Raw genomic sequence first — 19,937 nt, 5'->3', positions numbered from 1 at the left:
TAGTGATGCTGAGTTCCTCCTCACTGGCTCTCCAAAATACCGTCCTGAAAATTAGCTAACTACAGAGCTGATGTCTGCTTTATTGCTCCTCTCTCCAAAGCTTTTAAAACTGCAAGAACGGGTGCTCAGTGATATTGTCATCCATCTGCTTGGGGACGAAGACCCCAGGGTGCGACATGTCGCTGCCGCTTCACTGATGAGGTACTTACTTAGTGCTTTCTTCTTTACTCACTCTTCTGGTTAAAGCGCTAATGTTACGCGGATGGGAGAAGGGGAAAATTCAGAGGCTGTAGGGCAGTATTCCTAAATCTTTTGCGGCCACCTTCAGCTACTCTTAAACTATCAAGAAAGAAATTATCGCTGCCATGAGAAGTCTAAATGACAATTAAAACAGCAACAAAATACTAATCTCCTACTGTAAAAGTGATACGCTTTCATTTTCAAAACTTTGGAATGTAGAGAATAGCACTAAGAAAAAGAAAATTACCTTCAATTCTACCCCTTAGAGATAACCGCTGTTAACATTTTGCTGTATGTTCTGTATATGAGTTTATTTTTCAAAATTGGGACAAAATGTACATGCAGTTTTGTGATCTGGTCATTTCTACTTAATATATTATTAGCGTCTTCTTGTTATTAAATATTCTCCTGAAAAAGGATCTTTAATTAGTGCCATTTTTACTATGTGGTTGTGATATATTTTTATGTAAATTTTATTTGGTTGGCTATGTAGTTTTCTTCGATTTGAATAATGAATAATGCTCCATTCAACATGGTTACACATAAATGTATATAATTTTTTTTCTTAAAATTTATTCCTGGGAGCTGAGTTACTAGGCCAGGCTTTTTAATGTGTTTTTTAATTTCTAATAGTTTTTTTGAGGTATAAATTACATCCCTTAAAATGCACGTGTTCTAAGTGTACAGTTAAATGGTCCTTAGTACACTCACAGGGTTGTGTAGCCGTCACCACAGTCCACCTTTAAGACGTTTCCATCGCCCCAGAGATCCCTGTGCCCCTCTGCAAACTCCCAGTTTCCCCCGGCAGTCCCCGGGACCACGAACCTACTTCCTGTTTCCAGAGAGCTGCCCTTCCTGGACATTTTCTATAAATGGGATCATACAGTAGATGGACTTTTGCCCTGGCTTTTGTCACTGAGTTTTTGCGGTTCTTCTGTGCTCAGCAGGTACCACTAGCGTGTTCCTTTTATTGCTGAGTGGTATTCATTCCATCATGCGGAGAATACCACGTTTTATTCAGTCATTCACCAGACGATGCATATTGTTGTTATTTCTACTGTTGGGCTGCTCTGAGTCTTGTTGCTGTGAACATTTGCCTACAAGGCTGTGTGTGGACATACATTTTTCCCTTCTCTTGGGTGGATTCCTAGAAGTGGATTTTTAATGGGTTTTGGTACTTACGGTGGACTTGCTCCCCAGAAGCCTACCAGCTTACACCCTACTACCAGAATACGACCGTGCCTGATTCTTCTCGCCACATCAGATAGTTCAGAAAAAGTTAAATATGTGTCAGTTGTTCAGGCCGAAATTGGTATTTCTTTTTAAAGTGACTTTTAAAAGTAACACTCATTTACTGAACAACATTTAGGGGAAATATAAAAAAGGAAATGAAAATTTTTGTAATCAAACTACTCTAAGAAAACCAGTTACATTTTGTTGCATCCTTCCCGTTATATTGCTGTTGTTTGCATGTCTTTGATTACTTGTGAGGTGTATGTACCTTTTCATTAACTTATTTAACTGGGTTTGTATGACTCGCCTAATCAGAGATTTTGGATCTCTATCATTTTCTCCAAGTGATAGCAATTTATTATACCCCCCAAAACTGTGCTTAATGACCACGGCTCTTTGGAAAAAAGAGATTTTAATTAGAGGTACTGGAGTTTGCAAACTAGTGTGATAAAATTGTTGACTGGTTCTGAAAGTTCTGCGCTTCTGTGAGCGTGGGAGTACAGCCCTGCCCCTTCCGTGAGCACCCTCCTGTGCCCCTGGGGAAGTTGCCCGCCTTCTGCCTTGAGTTTGGTTCAGGTTTGTGAGGGACCTCAGCTGGAGCTTTGCCGCCTGGGGTGTGTGGGGCAGTTCTGCTCGCGGGTCTGCTCTGTGCTCGGGTTGTGCGTGGCCCCTGGCCCGGGCACCTGAGGGCGCTAAACAGGTGACTGGAAAGAGACCAACCAGGGGTTAATCATAACATTTCATACATGTGGAGAAGGGCACTTTCTGATAGGCAAAACGAAGGACAGCACCTCGTGACTCCCTGGGCGTGTGGCGAGTGGCCCTGTGCTTGGAGACCCCCACTCTGACGTGCTGGGAGAATGGGGAATGGTGGTTTGGGGGCCGCGAGGTGAGGTTCAGCCGCTTGACAGAAGAGACCGGTGAGTCCCAGTGTGGTTTCACGCACTGCCCTTGAGTACATGAACTTACTTTCAGGCTCGTCCCGAAGCTGTTTTATAAGTGTGACCAAGGACAAGCTGATCCAGTAGTGGCCGTGGCAAGAGAGCAAAGCAGTGTTTACCTGAAACTTCTCATGCACGAGACGCAGCCTGCTTCTCACTTCTCCGTCAGCACGATCACCAGGTACACTAACCCAGCGGCCACCGGACGTTGTTGTCAGGGAGCGTGCGCCGTTCCCTGGCGCCTTTTCCAGGGCTATCATCTAACATGGACTTTCTTGAACAACGCCTTTCGGTCGGGTGTTTGAGTAGGGTGTCTTCCGGTTAGAGGATATTTCTCTTCATCAGGATTCCCCATCCCACCTCTTCAATTAGCTCTGCCGAGTCACAGCAGTGACACCGTCAATCTCAGTTGGTCATTACAGGCCACATACCAACAAGTGTATTTTTCTGTGTGACTCTGATGCTATGTGTTATCTAAAATCTCGTCCATTAACATTTTCACTTTATTTGTTACCTGTGATGAGTATGGTTGTGTCATGCCTGTTCATTTTTAGGTGAGTGGACTAGTAAGGAGTGTCAGTGTTGAGGGTTATCCACCAGTTCAGCGGCTTGCAGTTATCATTCACAGTGATTGTGGAAGCTTTCCGACGCGGTGTAAAGTGGCTGGACAGAGTCCATTGTCGTCTGATTCTCAGATGAGTGGCGTAGAGTGTAAGAATAATTAGAGCAAAATGCTTTAATGAAGTTGTACTTTTCTTTAGAGTTTTAGTTTGCAAAGAAGGCTGTAGAAGTGATAAAATTTATGTCGTTTTAACTCTGTGTTTTAAATGTTATTTTAAAGTTAGTTTTATATGATAAGTGTCCTTTCTGTGGAGTGGCAGTTTTTTAAAAAATTTGGGCTAAATGACTTTTAAGCTGAAATGTTTGCTTGATGCTTTTGTTCTGAATTTGGAACCCAGCTTGTCAAATTTTGAAGTCGTTATTCCCAAGTAAATATCTCTTCACATGTAAAGAGTGCTTAAACAACACACAGAAGTAATTTTCTTCTCAGAGAATGTCTTTTTTGTTAGCTCAGAACTGGCATTTTCCCTCTTTGAAAGGATTCGGGATAAATAATCCTTTTAAGATAAGCAGAAGCAGTGAAAGAGTATTTCATTATCAGGAATTGAGAAGCTTAGGGGAACCGCTGTTTCTAAATGTCATTTCAGAAAATGAATGTTTAGGTGCCAACGGATGAGTATAATGTTTCATTAAAATTGGTTACTATCTACTACTTTGAAAGTCTTCCCAGTTCCATGCTTGGCTGGCCCCCTGACGCCCGGTGGTGCTTCTGGGGTTCTGGTATGAGGCACCCAGTTAGCAGTCGTGCCGCTGTGTATGCAGCTCTGCTGCTTCTGTTTAGAATTTGGGTGACAAGATAAATAGTCTTCTCCTTAGCGTGTGGTGGAGTGCCTCGTGGACAGGACGCTGAAGGGTACAAGGTGACTCACCGCTGACCTGCCTTGGTTTCATTCGTAGAGTTGGGGAATTAGAATCTGTATGGGAGTCTGATGAGGGATGGAGATTGCAACGGGCCATGAACGGAATATGGGAAAAGGGCCGAGGCGGCCTGTGGTGGAAGGAGGACTTCCTTTTGTCTTGGACTCAGGAGTAGCTTCGTGAGGGATGCTTTTCACATAAAGGTTGAAAAGTGGGTGGCTTCAGATGTGGAGAGAGATTGTAGGCAGGGCTCTGGGGGGAGGTTGCCCCACTCCCACAGGGAAGATGTTTGGGGCAGACTGGAGGGAGGGAGGGGGCGCTTCCAACCACTTACAGAATAAGAATTCTATACAATGTATTTCCGGTGCTTAACTTAAAAGCCAAGATTGCTTGAACTTCTTATAGCCTTTAATCTTAAACTTCCACACGCCACTTGAACTTTGAAAAATGTCATTAACTTTAAATGGTAGATTTTAAGTCTCCGTATTTTTCTCCTTAGAATATATAGAGGCTATAACTTGCTACCGAGCATAACGGATGTCACCATGGAAAATAACCTCTCGAGAGTCATTGCTGCGGTTTCTCACGAACTAACCACAGCGACCACTCGAGCGCTTACAGTAAGTCTCCGTGAAGATCATGGTCAGTGAGGTCATGGTCAGTGCTAATGGTGTTAATGCTTGTGTTAAAGCTCTTACATGTGGGCTTACCAAGCTGTGCTTCTGTGAACAGTACCTTAGTTTATTCCCACAGGAATTAAACAGCTTATTTTTTTATTATTAATAAGTGCTCATTGTAAAAAAATTCAGCCAATACAGGAAGACATAAAAATGAAAATAACAACTACATTGTAATATATCAGAAGTTTAAAATATCTCTAATATAATTGACTCAGCGACTTTGTAATATATACTAAGGAGGAAAAACTAGAAATGCCAACGAAGATTTTTGTATAATGTAATTATCTATAGATACTTACTTAGGATGCTAAATTGGAGAAGAACCATAATGTCCAAGAACCCAGGAGTGATTAAGTTCTGTACATTCAGTAGTACATTTATTATGCACCTATTAACATGATGCTTGTAGATTTTTTAGAATATAGTGAGTGTAATCTGGGTTATAATATTGAGTGAAAAAGGCACAACACAAAACTGTGTGCTTATGTGTTGTCAGATCTTAGTCATGAAAAGTGGTATTCACACACATACATTTCTCATACTTAAGACAATAACTGCCAGAATATTGCCAAAATGAATTTTAGGATTATGAGGGATTTTTGTTTTCTTTATATTTTTCAGATGTTCCCACATTTTCTAAAATGATCAAGTGTAACTTTCATAATCAGAAAAAAACAACGTTATACAAAAGTAGTGTTACCTTGCTGATCACCGGGTTAAACCTTGTCATTTATTTTATGTGACAGAGAAATGCTTGCGTGTATGGGAAGCTCGGACAGTTAAGACCAGGCTGTCTAGGGCGCATATCCTGGCATTAGCCACAGATCTCCGTTTTTCCATGTTTGTGCTTTTTATAAAGGGTAACAGGTTCGTTTTGATAACCCTTCCTGGTATTGGGTGTGACTTTCTTGTTCCTTTCGTCTTTAGTTTGGATGCTGCGAAGCTTTGTGTCTTCTGTCCACAGCCTTTCCGGTCTGCGTTTGGAGCTTAGGCTGGCACTGTGGGTATGTGTTTTTCTCGGCATGTGGCTGACTACAGTTGTGTGATGCAAACGTGGCTATTGGGGTCCCTGTTGCTTTCTGTGAAGCCTTTTATCCTTGGGGAAATACTGAAGGCTGCTTGTTCCTGCCCCGTTGTTTGTGTGGGAGGTAGTGACGGGCGCCATGGGAAATACTGAGCTAGTTGTGATTCCAGTGGGTGTCAGTTGCTCACTGTTCTGCACTTTGAAGAGTTTGGGGGTGTGATTTGCAGGTTCATTTAAGAGAATTTGCGTATGCTGGCAAAACACATTTCTAATTGGCTTGCTTCTCTTCAAAAATGTTCACTGTGTATTAAAAAGTTAGAAATACTTTTTTGTTTAAGATCAAATATGACCTATCATACAGAACGTGGTGAACTACAAGAGTGTAACTTAGGAACTATCTATTGTACTGATTCAACAGTTTGAGTTAAAAAATGATTTCTTCCAGTAGAGGGCCCTAATTGATCTGTGAGCTAATTTTGAGCCTGCCACCGCAGTCAGGAGGAAGCTCCTGTCCTGTGTGCTGATTACTGAGGACATTTTTGGTGGCTTGCTGTCCCATTTGGACGTGAATTGCAGATCTCACGTGCATGCCCGCGTGTGGCCAGCCAGCACAGCACTGGCTGAAGTGGACCGCGGCCTCCCATCTGGCATGATTGCTGTCCTGTCAGCAAGTTGTCTGTGAGCTGCTCCCGTTCCTAGTCGTAGCGCCAGCACTAGACTCAGCTTCTAGGCGACTGGGGCATTGGAGTAAAATGTGCTAACTCAGAGTGTAAAGAATGTTAAAAAGTTATCAAGATAGACAGTTGTGACACTTGGAGGCAGATCTGCTGCCCGATTTCCTTTCCCAAATGGTTTCTGTGGACCTGTGGTTTACAGGAAAGATGTTGGTTAGCTATAGTAACACTGTTGTGTGAGCTGGTGTAAAGCGAACAGTGACCTGCCTTCCTTGGTTCATAAGAGAAGTGAGACTTTTCAGTGTCTCTGTACTTGACCATGCATGTCTGCCTGCAGAGTGCCCCCGCTGAGCGCCTCCGACGAGTCGAGGAAGAGCTGCACTGTCGGCATGGCCTCGATGGTCCTCACCCTGCTCTCGTCGGCGTGGTTCCCATTGGACCTCTCAGCCCATCAGGACGCCTTGATCTTAGCCGGCAACTTGCTTGCAGGTATGGGCACTGAGGTCCGGCAGAGACCCCAGGCCTTCAGCTTTTGGTTTCCTTTTGAGGGCTGGGGGTGGTGGCGTCGGGAGGAAAAGTACTGCGAGGTCATTGCCAGCGCGAGCTTGTTCGGTCAGTCAGAACAGCAGGCGTTCCCGACATGCGGGAATGTGTATGTAGGCAGCTGTTCTGCGTCGAGTATTTTGAAGGAGCCCTTTTGCAGGCTAGCCCCTCTCTGGCTGTGGGTAAGCTCATTTCAGGGGGCCCAGGGCGAGAGGAAAGTGTGCTGTGTGGGCTCCATCTCAAGTCGCATGTAGACTGGGAGCACATGTGAACTAGGCACAGCGGCAGCACTGAGCAGCCGTAACCACTGTCCTTCAGGGATTAGGACGGGAAACAAGATTTATGGGCTGGCAGGAAGGGGCACACCGATGGAGGGCACAGCATGTGCCCAGGCATGGTGGCATGAAAAACCTGCGACGTTTGAGAACGGTAAGGCATTTTGGATGTCATGTAAGGACAGGGACGAGGATGGCGAAGGTGGCTGGTGAGGCAGGCGGGGCCTGTGAGATCATGGGTGTGGATGTCACCAGTGTCCATCAAGGAGGACTTGTCCTGTTTGCCGTGGGTAGCTACTGGAGAGCTTCGTGAAAGGAACCAACAACCGGATTCGTGTTGTATAAAGCTCACTCACTGGCTTGAATGTGGGTTGGAGTGGAAGGTAGGGACACGCAAGAGGTTCAGATTGTAGTTAAAGCAAGAAAGAGAGTCCAACGTGACAGTGGCTTGGGATTGTGGGATTGTTGCAGGGGAGACCGATGGAAAGAGAATGAAGAGGCAGGGCCAGCTGGCCTGGGTCACCAGCTGAACTAAGGTTGTAAAGATCAAAAAGGGGCCCAGGATGACTGTCACATCCTGAGTGGGTATGTGATGGTGACACTCATGGAAACTGGAAACATGACTTGGGGGGAAACGTCAATTTCCTGTTGAATTTGAGGTATCAGCTCACTGCAGGCAGAGCTGTCCAGCATAGAGGGCTCTGAATGACGCGTGTTCCCTAAGCGATTTCTTTCCCTACGCTGCGGAGGTAGGAGGTAACGCGTGTGCTTGTATCACACACAGCCAGTGCCCCCAAGTCACTGAGAAGTTCATGGAGCTCTGAAGAAGAGGCCAACCCAACAGCCACCAAGCAGGATGAGGTCTGGCCAGCTCTGGGTGACCGGAGCCTGGTGCCCATGGTGGAGCAGCTCTTCTGCCACCTGCTGAAGGTCATTAACATCTGTGCACACGTTTTGGATGATGTGGCCCCTGGACCAGCGGCGAAGGTAACCCCGCTCAGGCAGCTGTTTCCATCCAGTCCATGCGCTCAGGGCCTAGGCACACCTGCGTTCACCCCTGTGTCTTTCCTTCCTCTCTCCTGCTTTAAATGAACAAAACTGCACCTGTCGGGGCACAGAATTTAACTCCCAAATGCGATCATGCAGTTCGTAGCCCTTTTGCATCACCCTCAGTTACTGCCACCGCTAACAGGGAAAAGCCAGCTGAGGTCTTAGGCTCTGGGCGTTCGCCCTGGGCACCCAGCACCGAAGTGTTGGCTTCACTTGCTCCCTGGCTCTGAGCTTGGGCAGACACCTTTGTTTCTCTGTGAAGTACAGTTCGGTACAGTCAACTTCAAAGTGAATGGCACCCTATTCACACAGTGGATTTAAAATGGGTGTGTGCACTTGGTCAGCTCTGACTGTTCTCACTTGGCCGGTGGCTTCCATCCCGTCTCCTCCATCTTGAACAGACTCACGTCTGGCTTCAGGCGCTCCCTCACTGCGGGCTTCTGTGAAGAGCCCTGTCCGCCCGCTTGTCCCCGATGGCCTCCTGCTGCCTGGACACTAGCTGCCTTTGCGAGGCCCCTTTGGCCTGGGGTGTTCGCTGCTCCGGCCATGGTTTCTTCAGCCCCTGCTGGTGGCATTCCTGCCACCACTCTCCACAGCAGCTCCTCCTGCCCAGATCAGTCTTTGAATCATGTGGGTACATCCCAGGTCCTGGGCCCCTTTCTCCTCTCCGGCTGGCTCCTGGATTGTCCTTGTTTTTCCTCAAACCCCTTCTCCCGGGCACTTTCCTGGTTTCATCTCTGCCCACCATTAGTGCTTTCCAGGCTCTGTCCTCTTCCTGTTCTCGGGGCTGGTGCTGTCTGCCACAGCTCCGTAAGGATAGGAGCATCCCATATCTGCCCAGCTAGGACAGGACACACGTGGCCACTGTGCACTCGGCACGTGGCCAGCGCGACTTAGGACCTGAACTTCATTTTGTTCAGTCGTCAGTACATTCACGTTTCAACAGCCCGTGTCGATAGTGGCACATCTGCTCTCGTGTCCTCGGTATCTAAGCGTCAGAGACCCCAGACCTATGTTTGGAGCACCGTCCAGTGTGGCCAGCTGCCCATGAGAACTCTGCCTGGTGGTTCTCAGACTCTCAGACAAGTTCAGACCTGAACCCAGCCTTCTCCCTGCCGTGCCTGCCCGTCTCCCTCACCCGTATTCCGTGAGGCCAGAAACGGGGCCTTGCAGCTCCCCAGTCTCGCTCACCAGGTCCTTTGTTTCCCCAAACCATTCACATACATGTGCGCAGACATGTACATCCATGTGCGTGTGTACATGTCTCTGTGTCCCTGCCACTGCTCTGGTCTCATTCAGACGACTGCAGTAGCTTCCTCGGTATGCTTGTCAAACAGCGTTACTGACATAGACAATCAGCGGAATTCACATGCCGTGTGACTCCCGCATTCAAAGCACGTGGTTCTGTTTGTTCCGTACCTCCAGAAGTGTTTAGCCGTCACCACAGTCAATTTTAGAGCCCAAGAAAGAACCCTGTATCCTTAGCTGCCCTCCTGAACCCTCCGATGCCCCCGGCTCCAGGCGCCCCTGCTGCCATTTCTGTTTCTGCGGATGCACCTCTTCTAGATGGCTCTTAAATGGAGCTGCAGGCGTGCACGGGGCCGTCGTGCTGCCCCTCCCCGAGCGTGCTCCAGGCGCAGCAGCCTGTGTGCCGCCCCCTGTAGTCCTTCCCTGCTGCCCTCAGACTGTTCTCCTGATTGCAGCCATTTGGCCGACAAGGCTCCACGATGTTAGGTGACCTGTCTAAGAGCGTGGAGTGAGTGAGCGATGGGGCTGGGCCTGAAGTCCACGTCTCTGTCTCCATCGTCACTCTGCCCCCTGCTGCTGCCTCCTGTACAGAGAGCCTGGCATTCTGTTCTGGTGACTCTAGCTGTGCTGCTTATTAGCTGTGACCCTGAATAAGTCACTTCACCTCTGAGCCTGTTTCTCATTTGGAAAACGGAGTTTGAAACGCTGCTGTGTGCCCTCTTTGGTGTCGTGGCTGCCACAGGACACCCTGGCTGCTGCTGGTAGAGGTGACCTGCCCTGCCTGGCGCCCTGAGGGCCCTGTCCCTCCCCAGTCATTCACAGCACATGTGTCCCTGTCCGGGCGATGGTGTGCATTACAGTAGGTGGTGCGTGGACAGTGCCCGAGCTCTGTAAACGTGGGCGCAGACAAGGAAGTGCGTACGTGAGTTCTTCTCAGTGGATGGCACGACCATGCACTGTGGCATCAGTGTCTTCCCAGGTTTGCTCTCTCTCCTAGGCAGCCCTGCCGTCTCTAGCGAACCCCCCGTCCCTAAGTCCCATCCGACGGAAGGGTAAGGACAAGGAGCCAGGAGAGCAGGCGTCCGTGCCGCTGAGCCCCAAGAAGGGCAGCGAGGCCAGTCCAGGTAGGAAGCGGTGGCGGGCGGGGGACGGGCAGGCGCGGTGGGGGCACCGTCTGTATCATGGAAATTGAGGACTGAAGCGTCCATTCGTGTCAAGGTTAATATAATAACTTGGTGTTTTACGGAAATGCAATACATAGCACTGGAGCCAGGAACACAGCAGTTTCCACAGGGGGCTTCAGAAACGCAATGTTAATTCCTGAATGACCACAGACCACATTTGGCCTGGCGCGTCTCTGAGTGTCACTTGCTCCTACGCGGTCACAGCAGTCTGCAGGCATCTGGCCCAGAGCAGGGAGCCTCGCTGGCTGCCTCGTTCCCTTCTCGTTGGGAGGGTTCCTGGCCGTCAGGGCGGTGGTGTGGGTGCCGCGTGGTAGTTGGTTCCGGCAGGAAGAGTTCTGAAGTCGCAAAAGGAAAACTTAACAACTGGATGTGCTAAACAAGAGAGAACAAGGGGATACAGTACCCGCATGAGAGGAACCTGAAAAATTCAGACACTTGCAGGGGCTTCTACACCTGGGAGTCTCAGAGCGGCAGGGGCCAGGCTCACGCAGGAGAGCAGCTGTGCGGTCCGCATGCTCGTCCTGGTGGGACCCGGAGGCCCAGGCAAAGCAGGTGACCCGCGGTGCCCGTGTCCCCGTGCCGGGGCAGTCAGGACTCTCCCCTTCATGTTGCTTGGAAAGCATGTGTGTTCAGGCTTTTAAAGGATGTGTTTTCTGAGGACTGACTGGTACCACGGAAGGTTTAGCAGCTTCAGAACTTCACAAGGGCAAGGTTGTCAGTACGTGACTGCTCGGCCTTCTGATGGGTTACACAGACGGGGGGCTCTGAGTCAAGACTCTAACACCAGACCCACTTCATGTGGTGTGGCATTTTAATGTCTAAGACTGCTTTAATGATAACGTGTCCCCTTGGCAGCTGTCACCGCTTGCTCACGTCACCCCAGCTTGGTTGCTTAGAGGGCCGTGAGGTCAACCCTGTCTTGCCACTGGCAGCCTTGGGCTCTGAGAGGTCATGCGATTAGCTGAAGGCCACTGAATGAGTTGTTCCTCTGCTTTGCAAACGGGCATCCAGACCGGAACAAACTAACAATAGCAGCATACTGTTTTCCTTCTTTTTCTTTTATTATTTTTGGGGAGCTACTCAGATTCCACTTATGTTTATTGGTCATTTAGGAATTAGTTTCTCATTACTTCTAATTAACCAAGTCAAGAGAAAAAGTTTGAAGTTTATTCTACTAAAATACTTTAGAAAATCATTATTGCCAGTAATCTCTTTTGAACTGAGCAAATGTTTGATCTAAAAGTTTATTTTGTGTGTTTTTAAAGCCTCTCGACAGTCCGACACCTCAGGGCCAGTTACAGCGAATAAATCATCCTCGCTTGGGAGTTTCTACCATCTTCCTTCATACCTCAAATTGCACGATGTTCTGAAAGCTACTCACGCTAATTACAAGGTACTGCTGCTCTCGGCAGCAGCCCATCCACAAATTTCTGCCGAGTTGTGGTGTTTCTCTTCAGATGTATAGCCTGTGTACCTGCATACACATACGTGTAACAAGTTAGGCCTTTGGGTAGGAGGTACAATTAGTCTTTTCGAGATTGCCTTCCTGCATTGTTTATGTGGCTCCCAGCTCCCTCTTTAGCTCTCCTCACAGCCCTGCGATGGTGATTGTCACCTCCTCGCCTCTGCTGGCTATTCAAGAAAGGCCTTCCCCACCACACTCCCTCGACTCCTCCCCACCGACGCCCCCGCGGGTCCTCTCCCCATAGTGCCCGCTGGAGGTGCACCCCACCCTCCTGTCCTCTGGGATGGGGTCTGCGGTGATCTCACTCCTGGAGTCTCCCTCCTTCCTCGGCCTATTGGGAATACCTCCCGGTTGACGCCCGGGTGCCCACAGATCGGACCCCTTCCATCTTCACCCTCTATGCATTTCTTGTCTGCTTTCGCCTCTTTCATCGTGGGTGATTAGATTTTACTTCACTTCCTTTCTATCTATTGTGCTTTTGCTGGGTTTATGCCAATTTTTATTTTCATGGTCATCCTCCTCCCCTTGACTTTGTTCTTTCATATTATATCTTTGGACCTGACCTGTTCTCTCAGTTTATTACATGGGGGCATTGCTGCATAATTTAATTAAGCTGGGGCCTTTAGAATCTTAATTTAATACTTCTTAAGACTAATTTAATATTTTGTTGTAGCCAGACTGAAAGGCTGTATCTGAATTTGATAATGATTTTCCCCGGGGAGCCTAATGTACATGGGATAGGATGTGTACTTTATATATTTTGATATGCTGTTTATCAGATACTGGTTATGATGGACATTTAAAATTTTTTCTCATTATGGTAGGAGATTAGGAATTGTTTCTGTCAGTAGGGCCAATAAAAGTTGGAAGATGCTTTTGAAAGATAATAGTTTTTATATAGCTATTTGGAAGAGTAATTTTCTTTCCGAGGCATTTTCCCAGTGCTAAAAACAGATAGACAGACAGAGACAAAGCCCCAGAATGGTGAGTGTCCAGGGCTGCTTCGTGGAACACCTGGCACTGCAGCAGACAGCACGTGTCCCGTTTTAGGGAGTCATCGTGTGTTCTCCCCCTTCACCTTCCCAAGGTCACCTTGGATCTTCAGAACAGCACTGAGAAGTTCGGGGGCTTCCTGCGCTCTGCCTTGGACGTTCTCTCTCAGATCCTGGAGCTGGCTACTCTGCAGGACATCGGCAAGGTTCGTGTTCATTTCTTCTCCCTGATGTAGCTGGCGCGTCTGGTATGCCCCCAGCCAAGTGCCCCTGGGGTGGGACCCCGTCCTCCAGGTGCATTCAGAAAGCAGTGACAGCTTGGGAGGAGCTTTTGTGACCCCACTGCTTATGCCACAGCACCTGAGTCTGATTCTTGTCTTAGTCTCAAGTTGGGGAGAGTTCTCTGTTAGTTTAGACCCAGTTTATCCTAGAAAATTGGTGGTTTAAAACTGCTGACCAAGTCATTTATTTTTGTACTTGACCTTCTCAAGGGAAGGGTGTGCGACGTGTTCCTCGGTGCCTGAGGAAGCAGCAGAGCTGCGGTTGAAACCCATGCTCTTTGCTTCCACAACCAGTAATGTGTCCCCCACCCCCATTTTATAAGGAAATGTTCGAACATGTGGGAGGGTTCAAGCAGTTGTTCGGTGCGGGCCCATGTCATATGAGCACGGCCCAGCTTCTGTAGGTAATGTGTTGCTAGATTTGCTTTAGTGTGTGCGTGGCCACCTGCCTGGCTCCCGGGACACCTGATTTTCAGATGAATTTCAGAGTGAGTTACAGATAGGCGCCCTCTAAACATGCGTCTCTGAAGTGAAATACAGTACGGCTAACAAGTTCCCTGTTTCCGTTTCTCTAAACCTTTTTTTCGATGTGCATAAAGCTCACCTAGCTTTAATCATATGCGTTCTTTTGTTTCTTCTCAGTTACGCCTGTGCTTTTCTCCATGTGTCAGTTCAGTGCATACTTGTTTTTAGTGGCTAGCTTATGTTCTGTTGCTGTTCAGTTATTGTCTTCTCAGAATAGAACTTGTCAAAGATTTTAGTGATGTCACCCCCTCTGAGACCTGCCTAGCCGGCCCATCTAAGGCTGCATCTCTCCACACGGCTCTCTTTCCCAGTTCATCTTTCTCTCTGACGCATAGCGTCATCAAACACACTCTTTACAAATTTGGCTTCTCTGTCGTTTCTGTGCCTACAGCAGCACCTGGGAGGTTGTGGGCATTCAGTGACATTTGGAGAATGAATAGCCGATTTCTTGTTGGAATTCAGTTGATGAGGCACTTCCCAGAGACAGTGCCTCATTCATCCCATAGCCATGCTGGGAGGGAGCTGCTGTTGGCCCATCTCTCCATGACGTGAGGCTAAAAGATGGGAATGGAATGTCTCGGGGCCCGAGACGTTAGTGGCAGAGCCTGGTTTAAACCCCACAGCGTTTCGACCTGTCACTTTTCCCCTAAATCACTGCTCTAAGAGGGTTTAGTGGCCTGTGGTCTGTATGGATAACACATTTCAGCAAAATGAAAGAAAATGTGTTTTAAATTTGGATATTAGATAAATAAAAAAACATCTAAACGGGATTTTTTAATAAAGCTTTTTTTGGAATTAAGACCTTATAATTAGTTGTTTTTTGTATGATTTGGTTTTTGTGTGGTTTCTTTTTTTACCTCTTTATTATGAGCATCACACATACACAGAAAAAGTTATTTTTCAGTTGCAGTCAGTGAATTCATCTAAATATGTGAAACTAAATTAATAATTCACAATCTAATAAAGATTGATATTATGACCTTGATATTGCTGAGATCAGGGACCTGCTGGTATTTCTTGTTTTGTAAAGGTGTATGTAGTAACTTCATCTCTGAAAACCCATACATTTGGGACAGAATTGCATGCTCTAGTTGTAAACTTTTAGTTAGCATTTCTTAGATATCTGCTGTGCTAGTAAAAACAAAAAGTGACGTGTAACAAATTCAACCCTGCCAAATACAGCCTTGAACATTTTAGACTCTAATTTGAGTATTAAGAATTTTTAAAATACTTGGTCCTTGAGTATTTAAAGCCAACAAAAGTCTGTTGTTTTTTAGTACAGGAAATTACAGTGGCCCCCTTATTTGTAGTTTTGCTTTGTGCACTTTCAGTTACCCATAGTCAGCAGTGGTCTGAAAATATGAAATGGAAAATTCCAGAATAATTCATAAGTTTTAAATTGCATGCTGTTCTGCGTAGTGTGATGAAACCTTGAGCTATCTACTGCATCTTACCCGTGAAGTGAATCATCCCTTTGTCCCACGTCTCCTCACTGTAGGTGGCCCTCCGCCTGTTTGTCACTTAGCCGTCTTGGTGATCAGACCAACTGTTGCAGTGTCACAGTGCTTGTGTTCAGGTCACCCTTACTTTACTTAATTTGGCCCAAAGCACAAGAGTAGTAATGCTGGCAACTCAGATGTGCCAGAGAGAAGCTGTAAGTTGCTTCCTTTAAGTGAAAAGGTGGAAGTTCTCCACTTATAAGGAAAGAAAGAAATCATATGCCGAAGTTGCTAAGATCTGTGGTAAGAATGAATTTTCTATGCGTGAAATTGTGAGGAAGAAAAAGATTTTCGTTCCAGCTTTGCTGTCTCCCCTTCGACTATAGAAGTTAGGGCCACAGTGTGTAAGCAGTGCCTGGCGAAGCTGCAAAAGGCACCGAATTAGAGGGTGGAGGACACGAACAGAAAGTGTGTTCCGGTTGACGGCAGCATGTGTTTGACCAGAAAGCATAGAGCCTCTGCGAGAGGACGTCAGCAAGTGATCCCCCGAAATGAGTGACACCAAGCCATTTACTGCCAGTCAGGGGTGGTTACACAGATTCAGGAATAGGTTTGGACAGAAAAATAAAAAAATGACTGGAGAGGCTGCATCTGCCGATGAAGAAGCTGCTGCCACATTCCCGCAGAGCTGATGAAGCTGATGAGGGTGCTGTGCTGTCCACCGTTTCCAACCTCCATGAGGATCTTGGAACGTTGTCCCGCAGATAAGGGGACTCCTGTCCACTTGACAAATGAGTGTGAGGCATCTTCAGCATGGTTGGCGTGACTGCCAGCCAAGCGGCCTCAAGCAGCGGCTGGTGACTGGGGAGGAGGCAGTGATGAGGTGTGCTGTCGGGACTGGGCCTGGACTGGTGGCATCTGAGAGGCCTGGTCTTCCATCCGATTCCCCAAGAGGACACCCGACGCCTTCGGTTGCATTTTGAGGAGGGTAACAGTAGTTTGTGAGAATAGCCACGTGAAGGCCATCATTTTGGCCATCGTTGCAGGTCTCTGTGAGACTTCGCAGGACTTGTGGTGACACGTACAACACCCCTGATCAGTGGCAGGGGCTCCAGATGCAGGACTCATGCTCTGTGCACTGAATTCCTGCACTGAGAATAGGGCCGGGTCAGAGTGGGCACGACACACGGTGAACAGTCACTGAGCAGGAGAGTGAGTGAGTGAGTATATGTGCGGATGGTTAAACATGGCTACTTAGACCTCAGTATTTTTTTTTTTAAAGATTTTTATTGGGGAATTGGGGGATGGGAACAGCACTGGGGAATTGGGGGAAGGGGAACAGACAAGTTGCTGTTCTTTTGTTCTTCAGTCTAGTTGTGGAGGACGTTGCTTCACTGGCCCAAGTTGGCACCATCATTGCGCTCTTCCCTGGTGAGGCAGATCAATCGCCGGCTTCTGGACAGCCGCTCACGGCGGCTGCTGGCCGCTCACTGCAGCTGCTGGCTGCTCACGCTGGCTGCTGGCTACACACGGTAGCCCATGGCAACCCACTGCAGCAGGGGCTGCAGCCTACGCCGTTGCCGGCGACTCCCGGCAGCCCAGCTCTAGGTTGAGCTGTTGTTCAGCATCTTAGCTGTAGAGGGCATTGTCACTGGCCCTCATATGTGGGATCCGAACTGGGCCCTCTGGCATCCCAAGTCAGCTCTTAACCAATGTGCCACTTGGCTGGCCCAGACCTCAGTACTTTTTTCTGACACTGTTCACTACGATAGACTGCAGACCTTCCTCTGCTGTCACTAAGGTACACCACGTAAATGGAAGCTAGCTCGTGTCATTGGCTTCTGTCTAGGATTCACAGCAAGGGTAAATCACCTCGAGTCACTTACTTTGACAGCTTATGACTTATTCTTTCCACAGTGTGTCGAAGAGATCCTGGGATACCTGAAGTCCTGCTTCAATCGGGAACCGATGATGGCGACTGTCTGTGTTCAGCAGGTAAGAAAGTAGTTTCCTGGGGTAACTGGTTAGCTCAGTTGGTTAGAGCGGGGTGCTGATAACACCAAGGTTGCTGGTTTGATCCCTGCATGGGCCACTGAGCTGCGCCCTCCCTAAAAGAGTCAAATATGCCAATATAGCATGAAAGCAATGTGTGACCAATGACCATGGCTGTTCCTCAATAAAATTTAAGAAAGAAAGAAAGGAAGAATTTCCTGTCCTGTCCTTTTAAGCCCCTGACTCTAGGCACGATGATGTAATGCTGCTTGTCATTTAGAAGGTGGTGCTGGTGGCATGTCCAGCAGCCCGACCTGTCAGTCCTTTGCTCACTCCATTATCCTCTCATTGTTTTGGAGGCGGCCTGTCACCTGGAAGGCAGAGGGTATTAGGAGCTCTGTTGCGCCCTCAGGTGACTTGTCTCAGTGTCCCTCCAGATGTCAGAATGCTCAGTGTCATTTAGAATCACAGAGAAACTCCAAACTACTGGGTTGTTATTTACGGTAAGAACCGCGCTTCCCAGCAGCGGACTCAGCGAGGTCTCCCAGTCTGCGCTTCTGCTCATGTTCTTACTTATTTGGAGATGGTTGGGTTTTGGAGAGTGTTGCTTATGCTACATGAAGTGACATGTTGATGGCTTCATTCCTTCACTCTAGTTGTTGAAGACTCTCTTTGGGACAAACTTGGCCTCCCAGTTTGATGGCTTATCTTCCAACCCCAGCAAGTCTCAAGGCCAAGCGCAGCGCCTGGGCTCGTCCAGTGTGCGGCCGGGCCTGTACCACTACTGCTTCATGGCCCCCTACACCCACTTCACCCAGGCCCTAGCGGACGCCAGCCTGAGGAACATGGTGCAGGCCGAGCAGGACCACGACACGTCGGGGTAACTGTATGCCCGTCCTGGCTGGCTGTGGCAGAAACACAAAAGAGCAAGTAGTCAGGGATTTGTAAACGATAAAAGAAACTAGCACCGTCTTCTAATAGTCTGTGTGTTCAGAGAAGATGCTGAAGGCACAGCCCTGCCTTCAAAGACATGTGTGGCCCAGTGAGCGAGGTGGGTTTGGGGGCCATCTTGGGCTGGGCCCGAGGACGAGGAGGCCTGAGTGGGCTCCTGGCGAAGCAGCCAGCCATCCCGCCAAACTCAACAAGCCAGAACCAGGACATGGAATGTCCACACGTGTTCAAAGCACTTCATTGTTTCCCCATGCCCACCTTAACGTTTCCCTTACAGTAAGGAGCTGTGTGTCAGGGGCACTTTGGGGTTTGTAGCTAGGCTGGAAGAACGCCTTCCACGTGGCACAATAGTGCTAGTGTGTAAGGGCGTTAGAAGGGCAGAGAAGATTCTTAGGTAACGTGTGTTTCGTAACTTTATGGTTGAAAGCCTCTTGTCACTTAAATTGGTGGTTGTGGTTTGACGCCTGGAATACAGTAGTTGTTTTTTAAATTACTATAATTACAAGCAGGTGTTTGAGTTACTACTGTGTGTAGTAACAAAAGAATTCCTCGTGTCCCTTTTGTAGATGTATTGACAAAACGCCACAGTGAGAACACTAGCATCAGGGACCAGGGACAGAGCCATGGGCTGGACAGAGCCATGGATACACTGTGTATCCAAGTCTTGGGAATAAGGCTTTTCAAATACTTTTTCAGTACTGTGGGGAGTAAAAGAAGCGTGTGAGTGTGTGTCTGGCTGTCACGTAATTTTATATGTACTTCTTACAAAGAAAAGAGTATAATTGATGTGAGTATTGAAACAAAACTTTTTCCCAAGAAACTTAAGTGATGTCTCCTAAATCCCTAAATCTCTCAAGTGGCCGTCACCTCCCAACCCCGCTGTATTCTGGGCTGAGCGCTCAGGGTCCTGCAGTGGCGGGAGGCGCCGTCTCGGCCTGTCTGGCGGCTGTCAGGCACCTGTGCCTCAGTAGTCTAGTTATATCCGTGGAAAGGAGAGCGTCACATGCTCCACTGAGGGGCCGGAGGGCTCCCCCTGCCCGCAGTGTTCAGCTTTTGTGAGTGTGCGCAAGTGTGGCCAGTGTGCTGATGCTCAGGCGTGTGTCTAAGCGTGTCCTCTGCGCCTTCTTTCCCATCCGGCAGGTGGTTTGATGTCCTCCAGAAAGTGTCCACCCAGCTGAAGACAAACCTCACAAGCGTCACCAAGAACCGTGCAGATAAGGTGAATGGAAGCAGGCGGCAGCGGTGGGCTGTGGGAATGCCACGGGGATGGGTAGGGTTGGGGGAGGTCGGGGACGGTCGCATGCACCGCCTTTCTGGCTGGCTGCCTGAAGCCTCCTGGCTGAGACTCACTTAGCGGAGTGTTCCTTTGCTTCCTCACAGAGCGCCATCCACAATCACATTCGCCTGTTTGAGCCCCTGGTCATAAAAGCACTAAAGCAGTACACGACAACAACGTCCGTGCGGCTGCAGAAGCAGGTCTTGGATTTGCTGGCGCAGCTGGTCCAATTACGGGTTAATTACTGTCTCCTAGACTCAGACCAGGTTGGTCATGTTTGTCTTTCATCTGCCGCCCCTGTTCATAATTGAATAAAAATGATCTCCGAAAGACACTGAAACTGCCTTACAGAAATGTGCAGTTAGCTCTTCCCCAGCAGTGGCCACCTCTCCGCCACTCTCAGGCCCAGCATCCCAGGAGCCCCAGTGCCTCCAGGCCCCAGAAG

At 48.3% G+C, this 19,937-nt stretch overlaps 1 protein-coding gene across 6 annotated transcripts in view; it reads left to right on the top strand.

Annotated features, from left to right (window-relative positions):
- HTT (huntingtin) overlaps positions 1-19,937 on the top strand; it is a 126,980-nt gene that overhangs the window by 50,081 nt on the left and 56,962 nt on the right. For all 6 annotated transcript variants that reach the window (XM_019657955.1, XM_019657953.1, XM_019657954.1 and 3 more), the window contains 13 exons: positions 101-201; positions 2,449-2,595; positions 4,393-4,513; positions 5,501-5,577; positions 6,609-6,760; positions 7,874-8,076; positions 10,385-10,511; positions 11,837-11,964; positions 13,124-13,234; positions 17,191-17,268; positions 17,922-18,145; positions 19,357-19,435; positions 19,597-19,758. In XM_019657955.1, the coding sequence (XP_019513500.1) occupies positions 101-201; positions 2,449-2,595; positions 4,393-4,513; positions 5,501-5,577; positions 6,609-6,760; positions 7,874-8,076; positions 10,385-10,511; positions 11,837-11,964; positions 13,124-13,234; positions 17,191-17,268; positions 17,922-18,145; positions 19,357-19,435; positions 19,597-19,758 (1,710 nt within the window). The remainder of the gene's footprint in view (positions 1-100; positions 202-2,448; positions 2,596-4,392; positions 4,514-5,500; positions 5,578-6,608; positions 6,761-7,873; positions 8,077-10,384; positions 10,512-11,836; positions 11,965-13,123; positions 13,235-17,190; positions 17,269-17,921; positions 18,146-19,356; positions 19,436-19,596; positions 19,759-19,937) is intronic.

This window comes from Hipposideros armiger, unplaced genomic scaffold, assembly GCF_001890085.2.
Source record: "Hipposideros armiger isolate ML-2016 unplaced genomic scaffold, ASM189008v1 scaffold_282, whole genome shotgun sequence".
NCBI classification, from domain to species: domain Eukaryota; kingdom Metazoa; phylum Chordata; class Mammalia; order Chiroptera; family Hipposideridae; genus Hipposideros; species Hipposideros armiger.
Note: the sequence above shows the minus strand (reverse complement) of the source record. Positions and strands in the feature narration are given on the sequence as shown.